The sequence below is a fragment of the Anolis carolinensis genome, chromosome 6, assembly GCF_035594765.1.
Source record: "Anolis carolinensis isolate JA03-04 chromosome 6, rAnoCar3.1.pri, whole genome shotgun sequence".
Lineage (NCBI taxonomy): Eukaryota > Metazoa > Chordata > Lepidosauria > Squamata > Dactyloidae > Anolis > Anolis carolinensis.
Window position 1 is genome coordinate 12,790,216 of NC_085846.1, and position 20,162 is coordinate 12,810,377.

Consider the following 20,162-nt stretch of genomic DNA (forward strand, 5'->3'; position numbering starts at 1 on the left):
CGGTGGCAAAGTGTGTTAAAGCACTGAGCTGGAGACCTGGGAGCGGCGTGAGTGGCCACTGTTAGCTCCAGCTTCTGCCAACCTAGCAGTTCGAAACATGCCAATGTGAGTAGATCAATAGGTACCGCTCCGGCGGGAAGGTAACGGCGCTCCATGCAGTCATGCCGGCCACATGACCTTGGAGGTGTCTACGGACAACGCTGGCTCTTCGACTTAGAAATGGAGATGAGCACCAACCCCCAGAGTCAGACATGACTGGACTTAACGTCAGGGGGAAAGCTTTACCTTAAGAATGCACAACAGTAAGAGTGGTGAAATGGAGTCTGCACTATGCTGCAAGATGGCATTCCTTATGTAAATTAAGATGACTGCTGCTATTTCTAATGGTGGGAAACAGCACCCATAGCAGAGGCCCTCGTCGCTCCCAGCCACCCCCTCACTTATCTCAGTAATGATGGTGAATTAGAAATCCATGACACCCCAGAACAGTAGATTGCATGATGTTTGCTGTGGTTATGTGGTTGCTAGTAATGGCGATCACAGGGCCCCAGAAATGTGTCCCCCACGCCATTCCGCTGCTCCCTGCTCTGCCGGCTGGAAGTAAGGTCAAAGATCCCCTAAAGGCCTAACCGGACGTCTCAGAACTAGACACTCTGTGCTAGAGTTCTGTTGTTTTGGCCTACAGACCTCTGGCACACACTACACTACAGCAAATGTTTCATCCTCGGCTACAGCACTGATCATGCAAGAGCTGAAGATGAAATGTTCTTCTCGGTATGCAGCCCCATACTTCTTGGACATTAATGACCAACATACTGGAACAGATGCCATAGACCACAGGGTGCACTCCACCCCCCCCCCTTTTTTTTCTTTCATCATCTATTTAGACAGTCTATACACAAAAGCTGAGCACCTGCAGTTGGCTGCAATGATTATCCCAAAGTATCCCCATCACCCAGCATAGCATGTACTGCACCTCAGAGGCATTCTAAGCTAAGAGGAAAATAAGACATTTCAGCCATGTTGCTACCCATCCCATCATGCGTTTGAGAGTGGAAAAGGTCCCCACACAGAGAACAGATAAGCAAACCCCCAAAGTTTGTTTCCCCCCCCAAGCTGTAACGTTTATTAGAAATATAGCTTAATACAAAAATGCAAACAAATGAACACCCTTCATGCTTAACTGAACAGTCCAAACAAAGTGATCAAAGCAAAGTGATCAAAGCCTGATGGACTTCAATCTATTCAATTTATGGACTGCCCATGTTTTAACAATGAGTAAGGACACAGGCCCTTTTTCCTGGCCTCTTTATACACCTTCTGGGGTGTAAAACATTATTCTTTTGAATTATAACTCCTAGAATTGCCGCCATGAAGGCTGGAGGATTCTAGGAGCTGTACTCCAAAGAGGTAATGTTTTCAAGCTCTGGTTTTACTCTGCACATCATCTGCTCCGTAAAATAAGCACACAGTTGCTTCCTTTTCAGCAGACCATTTGCTATTTAGTCCATTTCTTTGGGCTTCTACTTTCTGCATTTGGTTTTTTGTTTTTTGGCGGAAAGCACAGAGACATGTTTCTCATGGAGTTGAGCTCATCCTTTGATGGTCCAAGTCTCTAAAGGATGGAACTATATCAGACAGCATTAGATCAATACTCCATGCAAGGCACCAATGGTCAGGTTGTGCGCAAGTAGCGGAATGCAGAGAACAGGTGACTTTTGGACACTGCAAATATTGCTCACTTTGGGTGATATGATGCCAGCACAGGCAGCATGGTGATTGTCCGTGGTATTTTCAGAGCAACCACCTCCATGGAGTGTTACGGCTACCTAGATAGAGGACAAAGTGGCAGCCACAAGCACCAGAGATCAATTTGTCTGGGAAAGTTGAGAATGAAGGAGGCCACAGGAGAAGCCTGGAGTGGTTAAATGGTGGGTTGGTGGTTTGAGATGCAAACAACCCCTCTGGGATGAGGGAGGGAGAAGAGCTTCCAGGAATATAACCCCCTTCCTCTACTTAGAGAATGGCTCTGCTCAGCTCTCTTCTTCCCCAAACAGGGCATCCAGCTCTGCCAGCCGCTGCTGTAGCTGCTCTTCCAACTCAGGGCGCTGGGGTTGAGCCCTCCGTCCTCCGGCCTTACGCCCCCCTCGAGTGCGGGCTTTGCGCTGCTTGCGGGGAAGGCCGCCCTCTCGAAACTCCACAGCCCGCTTCAGCTTGCGCTGGCTGGTGAAGATGAGGGCCCCGTTGCGTTCTAGCGGCACTTCAAAGATGGTCTCAAACGACCTGTGGAGAGAGGTGGGAGAAAGTTGAGCAATGCAGGAGAAAAGCGTGGTGTGTCTCCGGGAATGCCAGCCTTGGCATGATAGAAAGGAGAAATGACTTTGGGAAATGGAGACTTTGTATACAAACATTGATTCTCAAACTTTAAACATGGGAGAAATATTGTGATTGCTAACACAATTACAGTTTTCCATGATATATTCTGGATATAAGGCAGTGTCGACAACTATGGCCCTTCTGATGTTTTTGTCCCAATTGAGTGGGATTAAGAAACTGTAGTTTGAAAAACACAATTTTCACTTTACAAAGAGCCAGATTAGTGCAATGGGTTGATCTGGCTAAACCTGGGAGTTTTTGATACTGTTGCATTTTTGTTCAGGCTTGAGCTAAGCAGGTGCAGAGAGAGTTTGAAGGTGGAACCAGAGAGAGACACACAAGATTTTGAAGTGTGCTCTTGCTTCATGAACTGCTGAAGGAATTTATCCACATGTACAAAGGAAAGACTATTTTAGATCTCTCATGAAAGGACATTATGCGAGTTGGTGCAACTGATTATATTGTACATATGTTGTTCTGGATTTAAGAGGAATAAATTACATGTTTTTTATTGTTCATCTGCATGGCACATATTTTCTTTCTCTGGCAAGGCAGTGTTGAGACTGAACAAACATAGACTACATATTTTAATTTTTCATTCCGTTACACTAATCCCTGCTCAGCAGTGGAAAGCCACTTAGACGCTTTGGACAAGTCACATTCTCTCAGCCTCAGAGGAAGAAGTGGCAAACCCCTCTGAATAAACCTTATAAATAAAATCCCACGATAGAGTCACTTTAGGATTGCCTAAATTATAAACAATCTGAGGGCACACATCAACAACAGTGTATTCCGCAATCTGAAATGGCCAAAGAGGAGAAAGCAATAAGCACACAGCAATAGTTCTTATGCTCACTTTTTCTCTGTAGGTGTGCGGTAGTTCTTGTTTGTGTAAATCTCTTCCAGACTGAATTCTTTCTTGTTCAGCCTAAGAACGCAAAAAAAGAGAACACTCATCATCCAGGCGTGTCAAGGCGAGCAACCCAATCAGAAATGTCCTAGGTTGATTTAAATGAAATTGTTAAGCAGACAGTGGGGAAAAAACTTGATAACTTTACTTAAGAATTCAATTTGTTCCGTGACCGTGTTCTTAAGTCAAAACATTCTTATCTCAAAGTGAACTTTCCCATTAAAATGCTATTAACCCGTTCCACCACCCCAATTTTTGTCATGTATTTTAAATAAGAAAATATACTTTATAAATAACAAATAATGTATAAAATGTTCCATCCAGCCACTGTGGCAAGGAAAGACATTTGAGGAAACAAAATGTGTTGGCCAGTGTGCAGCCTGGCAAACAGCATTATTTTCTTCATACAGTAATTCCAGTCTCCCTCCATTCCTCGAGCTCTTCTTGAAGCAAAACGATACAGTCCTCCTGATTAGGCTCCTGATTAGGCTGAGGCTCTGCTGCACCAAGGTGGGCTGCAATCACTGGAGTGGAATCTCCAGATTGAACTCCTCCCAGAATGTTTAGGGGAAACATCACATGGAGCTGGAGTTTCTGCCTTGCAGGAAGAACTGGTTTAGGGGGCAAGGAGGCTTCCTTTGCACTGTTCATGGGTTAAAACAGCATTTGGATGTCAAAACTGCACTCTAGATGAGGATTTGTAAGTTAAAACATACTTATGTTTGGACATTCTTATGTAGAGGTCTTTCTGTATATGTAGCCTCTCCCCTCAAATCCAGGAGTGAGCAGTTTGCAGCCTTCCAGATCAGCTGGACTGTAACATTCATCAGCCCCAGCCAGTAAAACAGATAGTGAGAAATACTGGGAGCTGTAATCCACTGAGGAAAACAACTTACCTACCATTCGGTACCCTCATCTACCCTCAAGGGAACTAGCCTCACGCATAGATGTTTCACTTCCATGTACTGGAGAATGTGGATTGTACGTTTCCTGATTGCCTGAAACCTTCTCTCTCACAATTTGGAACAAATCACAATTGCATTCTAACCCTTTGCGAGGTAGAGGACACCCTCACCTGACAGGCCGGGGAAGTCCCATTGGAGTGAGATTTGCTTGCTGCCTAGCTGGCGTCTTGCGGATTCTGATGCAAGACACCTTCCCTGTGGTGTTGTCCTGTGAAACCTGCACATTTCAGGGAGACCAAGGAATGTGTAAGTAAACCGAAGTCAATAAAGTCCCAAAGGGAAGAGAGCTAGAGTTTAACAGTCACCCCTTCCACACAGCACCGCCTAGGGTAAACCCTTGAGCCAAGCAGAAACTCACCTTCATTTCATCCTCTGAAAGCATCATCTGCTCTGACGTTGCCAACTCAGTGTCATCTACATCTACATCCAGGCCAATGCCAGGCACCCTCTGTCCACCATCTGGAGATGTGGAGAGGTCCCTGTGAGGGAGGTATAAATATATCAACAGAAGTGAGTCTGATAACTGCTCAGTCCATTGGAAAGTAGGTTAAGAGTTAAACAAATAGATCAGGCAGGCACACTTAACACCGAAGGTGAAAGAATTGTGGTTGCAAAGTACTATAGAAAAAGCTTTCCTTTTTCAGAACAGAGAAGTTACTTTTGGCCACACTGGCTTGGGGATTCTGAGAGCTGTAATCAAAAAAGCTGTGATGATTAGACAAACCTCTGGGAATTCGAATGCAGTCTTATGCACATGGATGGGGTCCCAGGAAAAGGCTTTTTGCCAGCATTGCACCTCAAGATCCTGGATTTCTCCCAATCCTGGGTCTTTATGTGAGATCAGACTACATCATCACTGACACTGGATCTGGAATGCCAGTGAAAGAGAATGGGAATTGTAGTCTAATCTCATATGGAGACACAAGGTTATCGTAAGAGACAGAATACTGAAACTAGATTTACAAAGAAGGTGCTTTGCCGCAAAGGTATGGTCCATCTTCAGTCTCATTTTCTGTCCAGTCCCTGTCCTTAATTTTTTTTAAAAGCAACAATAGTTTTTAGACAGCTTGGAAGGGAAGAAACTCAAGTAAAGAGGGTAATGTTTTCACCTGGAATGAGCTGGATTGGAATCTCGGCAGCAGGACGGCATAGGAGAGCAATACGAGGTGCTATCAGTATTGGACGAATGCATCAAGAATCGCGGAGGAGGTGTACTGAATGGGTACACCTCTTTGCGAAGGCAGGGCAGCGTGTGATGGCCCAGCTCTCGGGATACTTCCAGACTGCAGACAGTGTGTCGTCGCTGTCGCAGCTGCGAGGAAGGAGACATGGCCACCAGGGAGGCTTGCCAGGAGCAGGCCCTGGGGAAATCCGGGCAAGAATAGCTGCGTCCAAGACGGGGCTGAGGAGTTGGATCCCCCTCATTCAGGCGCCACTGGCGGATAGGTGGCCGCCCACTCACCACCATGCTACCCATCTCCTCCTCCTCCTCTTCTTGATGACAGCTTCTCTTCCGGGGACGAGGTTCTGAAATGGCAATTTTCACCTCAATGTTGACTCCTCTCTGTGGGCTTTCTGGATGGGATGCTGTCTGGTCATCATTTGTCTGTAGGCTCAGCGGCAAGGAGGGTGTTTCCTTAGTGGACGGAAGGGCAGGTTTGGATGGGCTCAGGAAGATCTCGGTGAAGGCCTCCAGTTTTGAACGCACGCTCTGGAAAACGGGAACCAGGCCCCAGTGTCGGAAACGTGGGATCACTGAAGGACGCAAGAGGGTTGACGTGGCAGGCGGCCAAGAAGAAGGCACTTCGGCGGTTTCTGGTGAGACATCTGATGGGGCAGTCGAAAAATGCCATTGGCCATGGAAAGAATAAATAGCTATTTCTACAACACAACAATCTCCATCAAACAAGAGTACTCCAAATGTATTAGATTACTTCTCCCATCAACCCCAGCATGATGGATGCTGTAGTTCAACATGCCACGATCAAGCCATGACATCAACGCTAGGTAGTCATTGGCTGAAGTTATTTCAAGTCACTGATACCTTATAGGATGACAGGACTGGGGAATTTTACCAACCAGCCCCTTTTTGACCATCAACTTAGTACTGAAACTGGGCTTGGCTTGGGGCTGCTGACTTCTACTCCGACGCTCAACTTTCAACTCTGTTCCTCCTTATTTATTTATTTATTTATTTTGTGGAGACATCTCTTAATATTCTTGCTGGCTCATGTTTATCACTAATGACTGAGCTTAGCAAAATATACTATTTAATTGATGAGTCTCCACAATAATTGTAATTGGTTTTAAATGTTTTTAATGCTTAATATTTATTTATATCTTATTTCTGGATGTTATGACGCTTTGTGTGATTTTGTCTTGTATTTTATGTTAAATGTACTTTGATTTGTATTGTATTATATTTATACACTGTGTATTTGCAATGTAGCACTGAAGTGGCCAAACTGTAAGTCACTCTGAGTCCCCTTCGGGGTAAGAACAGTGTGGTAGAAATATAGTAAGTAAATAAATAATAAACATATCAGAAAGGCTCAAGCTTTGCAACATAAGTATTCTTAATGGAATGTTCTTTTCTTGCCCATATACCGTGGACCCTCCATCCTGTCAGCATTCATGACTAGAATTGTCAATTGTTATCAAAGAGCACCAGGTCACCTGCGTTTTCAGTCTCCCTATCTCCCAAGCCTCCATTTTGCCTCCAATGCTAGAACTATGGAAAGTTGTGTCCCATAGAGTTAGGAGCTACTGGAGGTAATAAAGCCAAATCAAGATATCATCCCACCACTTATTATTCAGATCCCTAACTTTTCACATGACCTCTCACTGACAAACATCCAACAAAGTAACAGGCCAGAAAGCCTCACTCACCTGTCTGATGTGTGTGTTCACACGGCTTTTCCACACGGGAAGGAAGAGATTGGCTATGCAACACTGGACGGTCGTTCCTGAGTGAGAACAAAAACACTGGGAAGTTATAGGCAGTCTTTGGCCCTTTGAAACCAGGATGCTCCAGGAGCAGCCACCCACAATTTGGTAACTCTGATGAGCTGGACTACAACTCCAAGCACTCCCTCGCTGGGCTAGGAGAAGGTGATGGGAGAGATGAAAGACCAGCATGCCTCAGGGGGCCCAAATTAGGGGAGACTGCTCCAAAAGCATCTAGGGATCAAGCTGTCAATGAGAAAGAGACTATCACCAAAAGATTCTGGACTGTTGCCAAAGCTCTGGGAGCTAATCCTCAATTTGATCTGTTTTCTTGCAGTCTAACTGCCAGGCTCTTGAAAGGCAGAGAAGGGGAAGCACAGCCAATTCCACATCTTGGTTGGTTTTGTGGGCGATGCACTCACCGACAGGGGGGTAGGGAGGTCTCCAGCTGCTCCATGCCAGCGCCGGCATCCTGCCAGCGAGAAAAGATGTCTGAACCGAAAGGTGGACCAAGATACCGCCCTCTGGCTCTCTTAGTAAAGTTTTGCTAAGTGCCTCCCCTCTTGGGTTTTCCACAGGTGTCGCTTGTCACCAACTCACCAACACTTGGATCAAAGGAGAGCCCTCCATACTGACAGCTTTCATCCCCTCATTCCCATTGCCCAAGGAAATGCCATTCTGCAGGCGCTGTCTTTTGGCTTGCAGGCGGTCCGACTCATGGCACTGAAGAGGAGACAATCTCTGGGCCCACAGTTGTCGGCACACATGAGTCAACTTCTCTTGAGGGTCCTCATGCGGTAGGGGGACCTCCTTAGGAGACGTTGGACTGGAAACAGAGAAGGAAGACAGGAAGCTTCAGGAGACATGCCTATACCTACCCTCCTCCTGGAAAGTTCTCAAGTCTCATGGACCATGGCTCACCTGCATGTGGTACTACTTTGGCCCTTTGCTGAGCAGGAAGCTCTATCTTCCTTCAAGATCATTGACTGGTGGGAATTTATACAGGGTGATATGACAGGTTTTTGAAGAGGTGAGCACCTTTGTGGATCCTCCTGGACAAAGAGACAAGGCAAGTTAGAAGCACCTTAGAAACAAATACATTCAGGATTTTTTTTTTCTACTCTTCCTGTTTACACAGCAATTTATCATGGGAAAAATACTGTTTCTAAGATATTTAGTGTAATGTTAGAGCCTTTAGTTAAAAAAGAAAAGAAAAATAGACTTGTGCTGTGAGAAAGGGGGCATTTCTTCTGATGGGACAATTATTGTTATTATTATTATTATTATTATTATTATTATTTTCGTGTCAGGAGCAACCGAAGTTGCTTCTGGAGTGAGAGAACTGGCCGTCTGCAAGGACGTTGCCCAGGGGACGCCCGGATGTTTTGATGTTTTATCATCCTTGTGGGAGGCTTCTCTCATGTCCCCGCATGGAGCTGGAGCTGATAGAGGGAGCTCATCCGCACTTTCCCTGGGTGGGATTCGAACCTGGCAGCTTTCAGGTCAGCAACCCAACCTTCAAGTTACGAGGCTTTTATCCCCTTGGCCACCGGGGGCTCCATTATTATTATTATTATTATTATTATTATTATTATTATTATTATTAAACTGATCAGAAGAGATACTACACTTGATCTTGGCCAAAAGGCAGAGAAGAGATATGTAAGTTCAATATGTTATATGGGAGACTTTTGGAAATAGAGGATGATTGTATAACAAAGCAATGCTTGATGGAGCAATATAAGTAGGAAGGCTGGGCTCAAAATTGGTTGGCCCTGCGTCATCAGTATTTTGATGGGTCAACAACCACCCGATTGCAGTTGGACAAGAAGGTGATTAGAAAGTAAATATTGAAATGGATGCATCTGACAACATGCAGGCTAGTAAACAGCAGGGTTTCACTACTTGGTATCCCCTAACAAAGAGTGACCAAATATTGCTAATAATATATTCAAGACTTAGCATTTGTAGCTCTCAGGAAAGCATTTATAGCCCTGTGTTTCCAGACAATGTCATCAGGCTGGCTAGAGGGGAGATATAGAGGGATTCCGTATGCTCAAAGACTTTGTATTTGTGGGTTAGGGGAAAGAGAAGATTTCATAACTATCTGCTACATTGCCCTTTGTATAATGACCCCAGAAACAATATCCTGGGGGCCCTTCTGGAAGAAAGGGCAGCATGGCAACAGTCAGCAGTTGTCTGTGACCTGTTAGAGGATTATTCCAAAAATATAACATTTAAGGTTGCCACATTTGCAGTTGCAGCCCAAAAAAATCTGAGCTAAATTTGTAAAGTCCACAGCAGATGCTAGAAATGGAAACACTTTGGGATAATACAAATCAGATTTTGTTATTGTTATCATGCCTACGGGGATTGTGACTGCTACTGTAATATGAAAGAGCTAGTTTATAGAATAAGCTTTAATGTTTATATTGGAAAGTGTATCCTGTACTATTAAAAGTTGTATATTATTTGATGTCATGGCCTATAGCTAATACAATAATCAACTTCTTCTTCTTCTTCTTCTTCTTATTATTATTATTAAACATAGGAGTAATGTGTTACTGGCCTGGCCTTGTCTTTCTCAACTGCAGAGTATGCCTGTCCTGTTTGGCACAAGTCTGCCCATGCAAAGCAGGTGGACATAGCACTGAATGAAACATGCAGAATCATCACGGGATGCCTTAAACCTACACCTGTTGATAAACTCTACAAGTTAGCTGGCATTGCCCCTCCTGACGTGCGACGGGAAGTTGCTGCTAACGGTGAGAGAAATAAGGTCGAACACTGTGAAAGCCACCCACTGCATGACTATCACCCTCCTCCCACCAGACTCAAATCAAGGAAGGGCTTCATGAGAACCACCACTCCTCTTGATGTTCCTTCAGCAACAGCAAGGGTGTCCCTCTGGGCAGCTAAACCTGGCAATTCTAACTGGATGGCCCCCCAAGAGGGTCTTCCTCCAGAGGCAAACCAGGAATGGGCAACTTGGAAGTCCCTGAACAGACTCAGAAGTGGAGTGGGCAGATCAAAAGACAACTTGGCAAGGTGGCACTACCTGGAGGAATCCTCCACCTTGTGTGACTGTGGAGCTGAACAAACAACTCAGCATATGTATGCTTGCCCACAATGCCCTGCCTCATGTACGGAGGAGGAGTTGTTTAAAGCTACAGACAATGCGGTTGCTGTTGCCCGCTTTTGGTCCAAAACTATTTAGTTGCTTGTGATTTCCTTTCTTTTTTATTTTATTTCCATTATTTGAAATGTATTTGCTGTACCAATGCTTTTGACACGAAATAAATAAAATGTGTTACAAGTAATGATGTTACCTGGGATAAATCTGAGATATTGTAATATTACTTGGGGTAAATTTTGGGCAATTTTGTATATCAAAGGAGACTTTTCTAAGCCATTTTTACCTTACTACAAGTAGTGTAAAGTTTTGTTAAACGAATAGTCCAAGCTATTTGATAATTTTCCAAGAAATATTAGTTTGCCATAATAACCCAAGCTCTGATAAAGAAGCAATTGAAGGTGCAGCTACACTGCAGAGCTAATGCAGTTTGGCACCACCTGAATTGCCATGGCTCAATGCTATAGAATCCTCAGAGTTTTAGTTTTAGAAAGCCTTTGGTCTCCTCTGTCATGTGGTGCTGCTGCATCACCAAATTACAACTCAGATGATTCTGCAACACTAAGTCATGGCAGTTAAAATGATGTCAACTGCTTTAATGATACAGGGTAATGAACCCAGAGTTCCACCAATATGGTGTAAAGAACCTCCTTCCTTGATTCCTATTTAGTTCTACATCAGAAGCAGCTTCAATACAACCCATAGGGAACATTCTCAGAAATCTGCACCAATGACCCTAGGCACCCGCCCCTGTTATGCCCTCCTTACAGGCACTTGGGTTGTTGAAAGGTCTTCCAGGTCTACCGCCAACACCTTCCGCTGCTTCTTCTCCATGGGAGACGCCACGTGCCACAAGCAATCCTCTGCCCTATGGCAAGGGCTCCCATTTGTTTCCACCATCGAAGGTAAGCCCTTCTGAAGCCGTTGCCTCTTGGTGGGTGACCACTCTGCATCTCCGCAAGGGAGGAGAGGTGCTCCGTCTCTCTCAAAAGGAGTCTGCCGCAGGGAAGGGGACTCCTGCTCCTCAGCAGCAGGCCTACAATTGTAATATAGCACAAAGGGAGTCACGGGGCTGCAACACAAATTTTACTTCTTCCCACTTGGGTTTTCAAAATGAAGAACACTCTCCTCTCACCTGTATATGAAAACTTTTCGTCGTCTGACATGCCTCTTGAAAGCACACATTAGTTGAGTCTCCTCTTCTGACGTTCCTTCAAGCAATGGACACTCCATGGCAGATCTCAATCCTCCTCAGGATTGGAAATTTGGTGGCCGCCCTGGTATGGTCCACCAAATTCTCATTCCTCACGTTTCTGCATCGGGGAAGGAAGATACATTGGTTTAGTTGCAGACATTTGTATCATTAGCAGTTCCTTCTTCACAAATATAAGTTGAACGTCCCTTTTCCAAAATGTTTGGGAACAAAAGTGTTTGGGATTTTGATTTCCTTTGGATTTTGGAAAACCTGCATTTTCTCTCATACATATATACACACACACACTTTAAATATTCTTTAAATAAACATATACTGGTAGTTCCCGAGTTCCAGACATCCGGTTTACATACGACTCATAGTTAAGAACATGGGTGAGACAACAGGAAGTTAAGAGAAATCTAAACCTCAGAAGGGAAATTCACTTCTAGAGGTGTTATAAATGGAAACAAGTGTCTCCAATGAAGCTGTATCGCCAATCTTTGTTCCTACTAAAAGCCATTTTTTAAAAATTTTAATTATCACAGAAACAGAAATCTGAGGAGGGGCATAGACAGCAAAACAAACATCACAAGGGTGTTACCCCTTCCCTATGCTATTCAAAGATAGATATAGATAGTTATGGCTGGAGATACATTTAAAAATGTCCATATTCCAGCTTACATATAAATTCAACTTAAGAACAAACCTACAGAACATATATTGACTGTAACTTGGGGACTGCCTGTAATGATATATCTTGGAGACAAGATCCCAATCTAACCACAGCATTCATCAGTGTTTCATACACACACAGCATGAATGTAATGTTATACAATATTTTTAATAATGTTAGCCATGAAAGTAAGTCTGTGTACACTGAAATATCAAAAAGCAAAGAGTATGTACAGTACTACTAATGAAACTATGAAAAATACCATTAAGGCAGAAGCAGTGGCGGGTGACTGGTGCGAGATGAAAGAAACAAAGACAACAAAAGCTAGTGAGTCATGCCAAGCAGAAGTAAGTACACACAAACAGGATGGGCAGAAAGTAGGTGTCAAAGCCATGTCATCCTAGGGATTCTCAGCCCACACTTTCTCTAACAAGGCTCACCCTAAACAGCTTGGGAACAAATCCCATTCCTCGGTCTTGAATTCTTCTACATGTGATATCTCCCTTTGATATAGATGCCATTCCTCCCAACCTGTTGCTTGATAACGCTCAATTTGCATTTTATGCCCATCAGCATCTCTGCCAGAACATGGCTAAAACTCCAGCTTGGGGAAAAAAATCAACACTGTAAAATTAATGCAGTTTGACACTTTAACTGCCATGGTTTTTGATATGGAATCATGGGAGTTGTAGTTGTACAAGGTCTTCATTCTTTGCTGCCAAAAATTGTTAATGTCTCAGCAAACTACCATTAACTCCATAGTATCGAGCCACGGCAGTGAAAGGGTAGCAAAGCACATTAGTTCTACAGTGTAGATGCATTTCTGGTTCAGTTTAGTACCAAAAGGCGACTTCTAATAGATTCTTAGTCAAGGGAAAAGAGTTATTATAAACCACGGCTACACCCAACCCAAAGATCTGTCCCTGATTCTTCTGTTTCCAATGACTTTAGCGATGTTCTGGACATGACAAAGAGAAAAGATTCCCGTGTGGATGGAAAATTACAGCAAATGAGTCTTGTTCTCACATCTCTTCCTTTCTGATGATGCTTCACAGCTTAGGAGCGTACACACCACGCCCTTTCGTGGGATGGCTCATCCTCATCATGCCCCAAAATGTACCCACATCAAGTTGTCATCATGTTCCTTCAAGTTCTGTCTGACTTATTCCCATCTCTTATGCTCCCTTAGATAACCCATCTAGCCTCTTCCACACAATGTTATAGCGATCACTGAGCCAACACCTCACTTCTGCCTGTTGCCCCTTCTTGGGCAGTATAATTGATGTGACTTGGCACCACTTCGGCTGCCCTGGCTGAATGCTATAAGAAGCCAGGGGTTTGTAGTTTGGTGAGGCACCAACCCTTTTTGGAAGAGAAGGCTAAAGACCTTGCAAAATTACAACTCAGAGGATTCCGTAGCATGAAGCCATATCAATTCAGGTACTGTCAAACTGCATGAATTATAAAGCGTCAATTGGTGATCCCCAAACTTTTGTCCTTTATTGGATTGGGACTACAGTTCCTAGAAGCTTCAGCCAACTTGTTCAATAATCAGAAATTTTGGAAGAGGAAATCCCAAACTCCTGGGGAGCAAAAGTTTGGAAACCACTGATAACTGTACCCCCAATCTCTCCCTAACTGTCCAGCAACCTGATTTGGAGAAGGAATATGGGTTGGAAAGACTAATCCAGTGCAAAAAAATGACTTGAGTTGAAAATTGCCACTGGGTTGTTTTCCCATTAAATTTTCACAGCAAATTAGAAGCAAAAGGCACTCAAACAAGAAGCAAATAAAATAACCAAATGTCATAATAATCCTATAATCTCCCTAGCCCCGTTAACACCCCTATCCCTGCCATCAAAGGGTGCATCTACATCAGTAGTTCTCAACCTGTGGGTTCCCAGGAGTTTTGGCCTTCAACTCCCAGAAATTCTAACAGCTGGTAAACTGGCTGGGATTTTGTTGGCCAAAAACCTGGGAATCAACAAGTTGAAAACCATTGCTTCACATTGTAGATTCAATGTGGTTTGTTTGGTACCACTTTACTGCCCTGGCACAATGCTATGGAAATCCAGCATGCTTTGACAGAGATGGTTAAGGACCTTGTAAAACTACAACTCCCATTATTCCATAGCATTGAGCCATGGCAATTAAGGCATTGTAAAACATTCTTAATTCAGTGGAGATGCACTTTCTGTTAGCCACTTCTGAGTCTCCTAATAATAATAACAATAATAATAATATCACAGTTGTGGAAAAGAAAAAGGTTTGGATCATTGATGTCGCCATCCCAGGTGACAGTCGTATTGACGAAAAACAACAGGAAAAACTCAGCCGCTATCAGGACCTCAAGATTGAACTTCAAAGACTCTGGCAGAAACCAGTGCAGGTGGTCCCGGTGGTGATCGGCACACTGGGTGCCATGCCAAAGGATCTCAGCCGGCATTTGGAAACAATAGTCATTGACAAAATTACGATCTGCCAACTGCAAAAGGCTACCCTGCTGGGATCTGCGCGCATCATCCGAAAATACATCACACAGTTCTAGACACTTGGGAAGTGTTCAACTTGTGATTTTGTGATATGAAATCCAGCATATCTATCTTGTTTGCTGTGTAATAATAATAATAATAATAATAATAATAATAATAATAATAATAATTCTATAACAAAAAAGCATTCAATTAGGTCAGACCAAGGCATGGGCAAACTTAGGCCCGCAAGGTTTTTTAATTCCAACTCCCACAATTCCTAACAGCCTGTTAGGAATTGAGGGAGTTGAAGTCCAAAACACCTGGAGGGCCCAGGTTTGCCAATGCCTGGGTTAGAGTGAGGCTAGAATCCCAACAGTTAGTTCTAATTAAAGTAGACCCATGAAGTCACAAAGTCCTCCCAGGAGATAGGGCGGGTTACAAATAAAGCATTGTTATTATTATTTGATACACAGCAAGCTTAGTACACAGCAAACAAGATCACTATGCTGGCTGTTGTATTGGATCACACATCAGACACTTCCCAAGTGTCTAGGACTATGTGATGTGTCGGCAAGTAATTCGTGCAGACCTAAGTAGGGTGGCCTTTTGCAGCTGACAAGATGGTAATTTTGTCATCATTATTATTACTATTATTGGTCAGTCTAACAATGTAAAACGACCAGTTTGAATTCACTTTGCCAGGGCTCAATGGTATGGAATCCTGGGAGTTGTAGTTTTCCAAGGGCATTCTCCTTCTCTGCCTGGGCCTCGTTGGAACTACAAATCCCAGGACTGCATGGTACTAAACCATGGCAGTTAGTGGTGCCAAAGTGCATTAATTCTATACAGACGCATCCTAAAACTCACAACTTAACTCTACCACCCTTTTGAAAACATATAATAAAATAGAAAACACCAAAGCATTAAAATGCAACTTAATTTTCTTTTTCTAAACTTTCAAAGTTAGCTTTTTTTTGGAGACGAACCCCATAAGGATTCCCTAAACCTGGTTCAAAAGCCAAAACCAAGCCTCTCCTCCTATTTTCTTTTCAAACCGAGTAACTTCTGGTGCCACATGATCTCCATCCTCCCTTCAATTTGTGGCCTTAAGCCCCACTTCCAAGACTCCTCTGCCATCTTCTCCATCTCTTCCTCCAAAAAAAAACACTCCACTCTCTTATCAGTTCTTGAAATCTCACCTTTTTTGCCCACTCCCTTGGGCTTCTTATCACTAAGCAAGCACCCGTTCTCGAGTCAGTTAAACTCAGTTTTGAAAAACAGCCCCCTCCTCCTCTTTCCCCCCTCCCTCCAACTCACCAATTAGCTCCCTCTTCCTCCTCCCTCCTTGCCCTTCTCTGACTAACACCTCGACGCTATCCGATTCCTTTCGTGATCCACACCAGCCAATGGCGGTGCGGCTTGTTTTCCCTCCCAGCCAATCAGCGCGCGGGCTCTATTTCGAGGTCGCGTGGCCAAAACCGCCGCCATCACGATGAAGGGCAAAGGCGGCTCGCGGGCTTGTTTAGCGTTGGAAGAAAAGCATCTTGCGGCCGCCTTCTTTATTAAGGGCGAAGGTGCCGGTGAAGTTGGGAAAGCTGCCATCTTGGCTCAGGGCAAAGCTGAAAGAAAAAAAGGCGGGGTGAGTGAGAAAAAGAGAAGAAAACAAGGAAGGCGTCGAGGGCGGTAGCCATTTTGAGTGAGGGCAGATATTTGGTGGCGCCGTTTAGAAGGCCGCCATTTGAGGCGAGGATCAGAGGAGGGGGATTTAAAGGGGCAGGCTTTTAAATATGATGGAAGAAGGCTGACAATGCAGTTTGATTCTTTATTTTAGGCCCCTTCTACACTTCCATATAAAATATAGATTATTTGCTTTGGACTGGATTATATGGCAGTGTAGACTCATATAATCCAATTCAAAGCAGATAATATGGATTATCTGCTTTGATAACCTGGATTATATAGCAGCAGACAAAGATTCAAGTAGACTTCGCTAAAATGACATGGTACATTTCTTGTCAGGTTAAACTTTTAAACATTTAAGCTTATATGGTAGACCCCTCTCACTGACATACTGATTCCTTGCACTTTAGCTTCTCCCCTATCTTTCCTAATCCAAATTAACTCAAGAAACTTTCTCACACTTGTCAATGCACTTTATTAAAGATCCTGAAACAAACAATGCACTTTTTGACCTGATGGCCCCCATTTTATCTATTGATGGTGATGTTTGTTTTATTATCTTCCCTACTTGGTTTTTTTGTATTCTGTATTTTGTGCTTTTAACTTGTTTACTGTATTGGAATATTATGTTTGATATTGGTTTTATTTGTCGTTTTGTTTCTGTTTGGGCTTGGCCCCATGTTAGCCTCCCCAAGTTCCTTCAGGGAGACGGTGGCGGGATAGAAAAATAAATTATTATTACAGTAGAGTCTCACTTATCCAACACTCGCTTATCCAACGTTCTGGATTATCCAACGCATTTTTGTAGTCAATGTTCTCAAAACATCATGATATTTTGGTGCTAAATTCATAAATACAGTAATTACTACATAGCATTACTGTGTATTGAACTACTTTTTCTGTCAAATTTGTTGTATAACATGATGTTTTGGTGCTTAATTTGTAAAATCATAACCTAATTTGATATTTAATAGGCTTTTCCTTAATCTCTCCTTATTATCCAACATATTCGCTAATCCAACGTTCTGCTGGCCCGTTTACGTTGGATAAGCGAGACTCTACTGTATTATTATTATTATATCTTTAACTTATAGTCTTTAACAGTCTCTTCAAAACTATTTCATAACAGCTCTCTTTCATAACAGTCTACTTCCAAGGGACTCAAGCGCCCTCAACGGTCTTCTAACTCCTAACACTGACTTCCAGTTTCATGATGTAATTGTCTTTCTTTTTTATTTGTGTCAGAAGCGGCTTGCAGTAATTGTCTGCTGCACACCATGTATGTTTTAGGAAGCATCTACACTGTAGAATTAATGCGGTTTAGCATCACTTTAACTGCTACACAGCTCTGCAAGTGCAGCATTTTCCCTATGAAGCAGAGTGTGCAGCATTTTCCAGAATGAAGCAATGAGTGTGTGAGGATGGGGACATCCATAGTGATACCAAGGTGCTTGTTTATAAAGCTATTGTCCTCCCAACTCTGTTATATGCCTGCCAAATGTGGACTATCTAGAGACTTCACACTCAACTCCTGGAACAATGCCATCAGCGCCTCCGAAAAATCCTGCAAATCTCTTGGAAAGACAGGCAGACAAATGTCAATTTGCTGGAAGAAGCAAAGACCTCCAGCACTGAAGTGATGGTCCTATGCCATCAACTCTGCTGGACTGGCCACATTGTCCAAATGTCCGATCAACCGTCTCCCGAAGCAGTTACTTTACTCTACTCCCAACTCAAGAACAGGAAACGGAATGTTGATGGAAAGGAAAAGAGATTTAAAGATGGGCTCAAAACTAACCTTAAAAACTGTGGCATAGACACCAAGAACTGGGAAGCCCTGGCCCTTGAGCGCTCTAACTGGAGGTCAGCTGTGACCAGCAGTGGTGTAAAATTTGAAGAGGCACGAATGGAGGGAGAAAGGGAGAAACGTAGGAACGCCAAGAGGAAGGCGCATCAAGCCAACCCTGATTGGGACCGCCTTCTGTCTGGAAAGCAATGTCCTCACTGTGGAAGAAGATGTGGATCAAGAATTAAGAATAAGGCTCCACAGTCACCTACGTATCTATCACCAAGACACTGCACTTGGAAGACCATCATATTCGGACAAGGAGGGATCGCCTAAGAGAAGAAGACCACTGGTTCACCTAATCCAAGACCTGTCAAGGAAACAACAGAACGGGAGCAAAGAAAAGAAGCTGTCATTGGACTTTATATGAACAAGTGAAAGTTCAATCAGTGAAAAAATCACAAACTTCTTTGCCAGGATATGTATTTCCTATGAATAAGAAGAGGCACCTAAGATTTCAACCCAAATGGTTCAGCAGATTTCCCTGGTTGGCATACTCATTCCATGTATAAGGTGCGCTCTGTAAGTACGGTGTGGTGTTTGGAGAAGAAGTTGACGGTAAAGGTGTTCATCAGAAGCTTGGCGCATTGGTTGCTGAACCATTTGTGCGATGGAAAGATGCAATAGAAGTCTTCAATAAACACCAAAAAACAGAGTACCACCAGAACAACTTGCCATTAATGCTAATCAAGGTGATTAATTACAACATTCACACTGGTCTCCAACAGACGAGTTCTTTCTCCCACCCTGGACCTTCCACATAAACCTTCCTTGCTTAGGTAAAGGTTTCCCCTGACGTTAAGTCCAGTCATGACCGACTCTGGGTCCATTTCTAAGCCGAAGAGCCGGCGTTGTCATATGGTCGGCATGACTGCATGGAGCGCCATTACCTTCCCGCCGCAGCGGTACCTATTTATCTACTCACATTTGCATGTTTTCGAACTGCTAGGTTGGCAGGAGCTGGGGCTAACAGCAGGCGTTCATTCCACTCCTGGGATTTGAACCTGGCACCTTTTGGTCAAAAGTTTAGCAGCTCAGTGCTTTAACACACTGTGCCACCAGGGGCCCCTTGCTTAGCTTTTCCAATATACAGTAGAATCTCACTTATCCAACATAAACGGGCCGGCAGAACGTTGGATAAGTGAATATGTTGGATAATAAGGAGGGATTAAGGAAATGCCTATTAAACATCAAATTAGGTTATGATTTTACAAATTATGCATCAAAACATCATGTTATACAACACATTTGACAGAAAAAGTAGTTCAATACTCAGTAATGCTATGTAGCAATTACTGTATTTACGAAGTTAGCACCAAAATATCACGATGTATTGAAAACATTACTACAAAAATGCGTTGGATAGTCCAGAACGTTTGATAAGCGAGTGTTGGATAAGTGAGACTCTACTATACCTCACAACCTCTGAGGATGCCTGCCATAGATGTGGGAGAAACATCAGGAGAGAATGCTTCTGGAACATGACTGTACAGCCCAGAAAATTCACAACAACCCCTGAACAAGTTGTGCATGGCTGAAAACTTACCGCTAATTCACAGTGGAAAACGTCTTGATGGTAAAGGAAATAGGAAGAAAACAGAAAAACTTTTGCCAATTGTGGAAACTATTGTCCTTTGTGGGCGACAAAAACTGGCTTGAAGAGGGAGCAATGATTCAGGATCTATTACCTGTGAGGAACCTTTCCAAAATGATGGTCATTTCGGGGCCTTGTTGAGATCTCGTGCCAAATCAGGAGACACTAGCCTGAAGAGTCAAGCTACATACCTGACCAACACTATCACTATGGCATCCTGGGAGCTGTAGATTGCATCTACACCAGGCATGGGCCAACTTGAGCCCTCTAGATGTTTTGGACTTCAACTCCCACCATGCCTAACAGCCTCAGGCCCCTTCCTTTTCCCCCTCAGCCGCTTAAGCGGCTGAGGGGGAAAAGGAAAGGGCCT

At 43.6% G+C, this 20,162-nt stretch overlaps 1 protein-coding gene and 1 pseudogene across 3 annotated transcripts; both read right to left on the reverse strand.

Annotated features, from left to right (window-relative positions):
• Positions 1-1,102: 1,102 nt before the first annotated feature.
• prr14 (proline rich 14) lies at positions 1,103-20,034 on the reverse strand. Of its 3 annotated transcripts, XM_008120975.3 has the most exons (13): positions 18,411-19,165; positions 15,872-16,291; positions 11,466-11,643; positions 11,099-11,366; positions 8,119-8,249; positions 7,798-8,023; positions 7,620-7,669; positions 7,141-7,217; positions 5,361-6,078; positions 4,610-4,730; positions 4,362-4,468; positions 3,233-3,304; positions 1,103-2,283 (listed from the first exon to the last, which is right to left on the reverse strand). In XM_008120975.3, exons 3-13 carry the CDS (start codon positions 11,561-11,563, stop codon positions 2,034-2,036), a joined length of 2,118 nt encoding a protein of 705 aa, XP_008119182.2. In that variant the 5' UTR covers positions 11,564-11,643; positions 15,872-16,291; positions 18,411-19,165; the 3' UTR covers positions 1,103-2,033. The 3 variants fall into 3 exon arrangements, with proteins under 3 accessions (XP_008119182.2, XP_062840093.1, XP_008119183.2); XM_062984023.1 differs by lacking the exons at positions 15,872-16,291; positions 18,411-19,165 and adding an exon at positions 19,887-20,034; XM_008120976.3 differs by lacking the exon at positions 18,411-19,165 and having other exon boundaries at positions 15,990-17,223.
• Positions 8,749-8,857, reverse strand: LOC134292808 (U2 spliceosomal RNA; annotated as a pseudogene).
• Positions 20,035-20,162: the final 128 nt, after the last annotated feature.

Coding starts and splice junctions, on each gene's coding strand:
- prr14 (XM_062984023.1), bottom strand. CDS start 11,563: ATGGAGTGTCCATTGCTTGAAGGAACGTCAGAAGAGGAGACTCAACTA. Junction 11,367..11,465: donor CGAAAAGTTTTCATATACAG/GTGAGAGGAGAG, acceptor TTACAATTGTAG/GCCTGCTGCTGAGGAGCAGG. Junction 8,024..8,118: donor CAAAGTAGTACCACATGCAG/GTGAGCCATGGT, acceptor CTCTGTTTCCAG/TCCAACGTCTCCTAAGGAGG.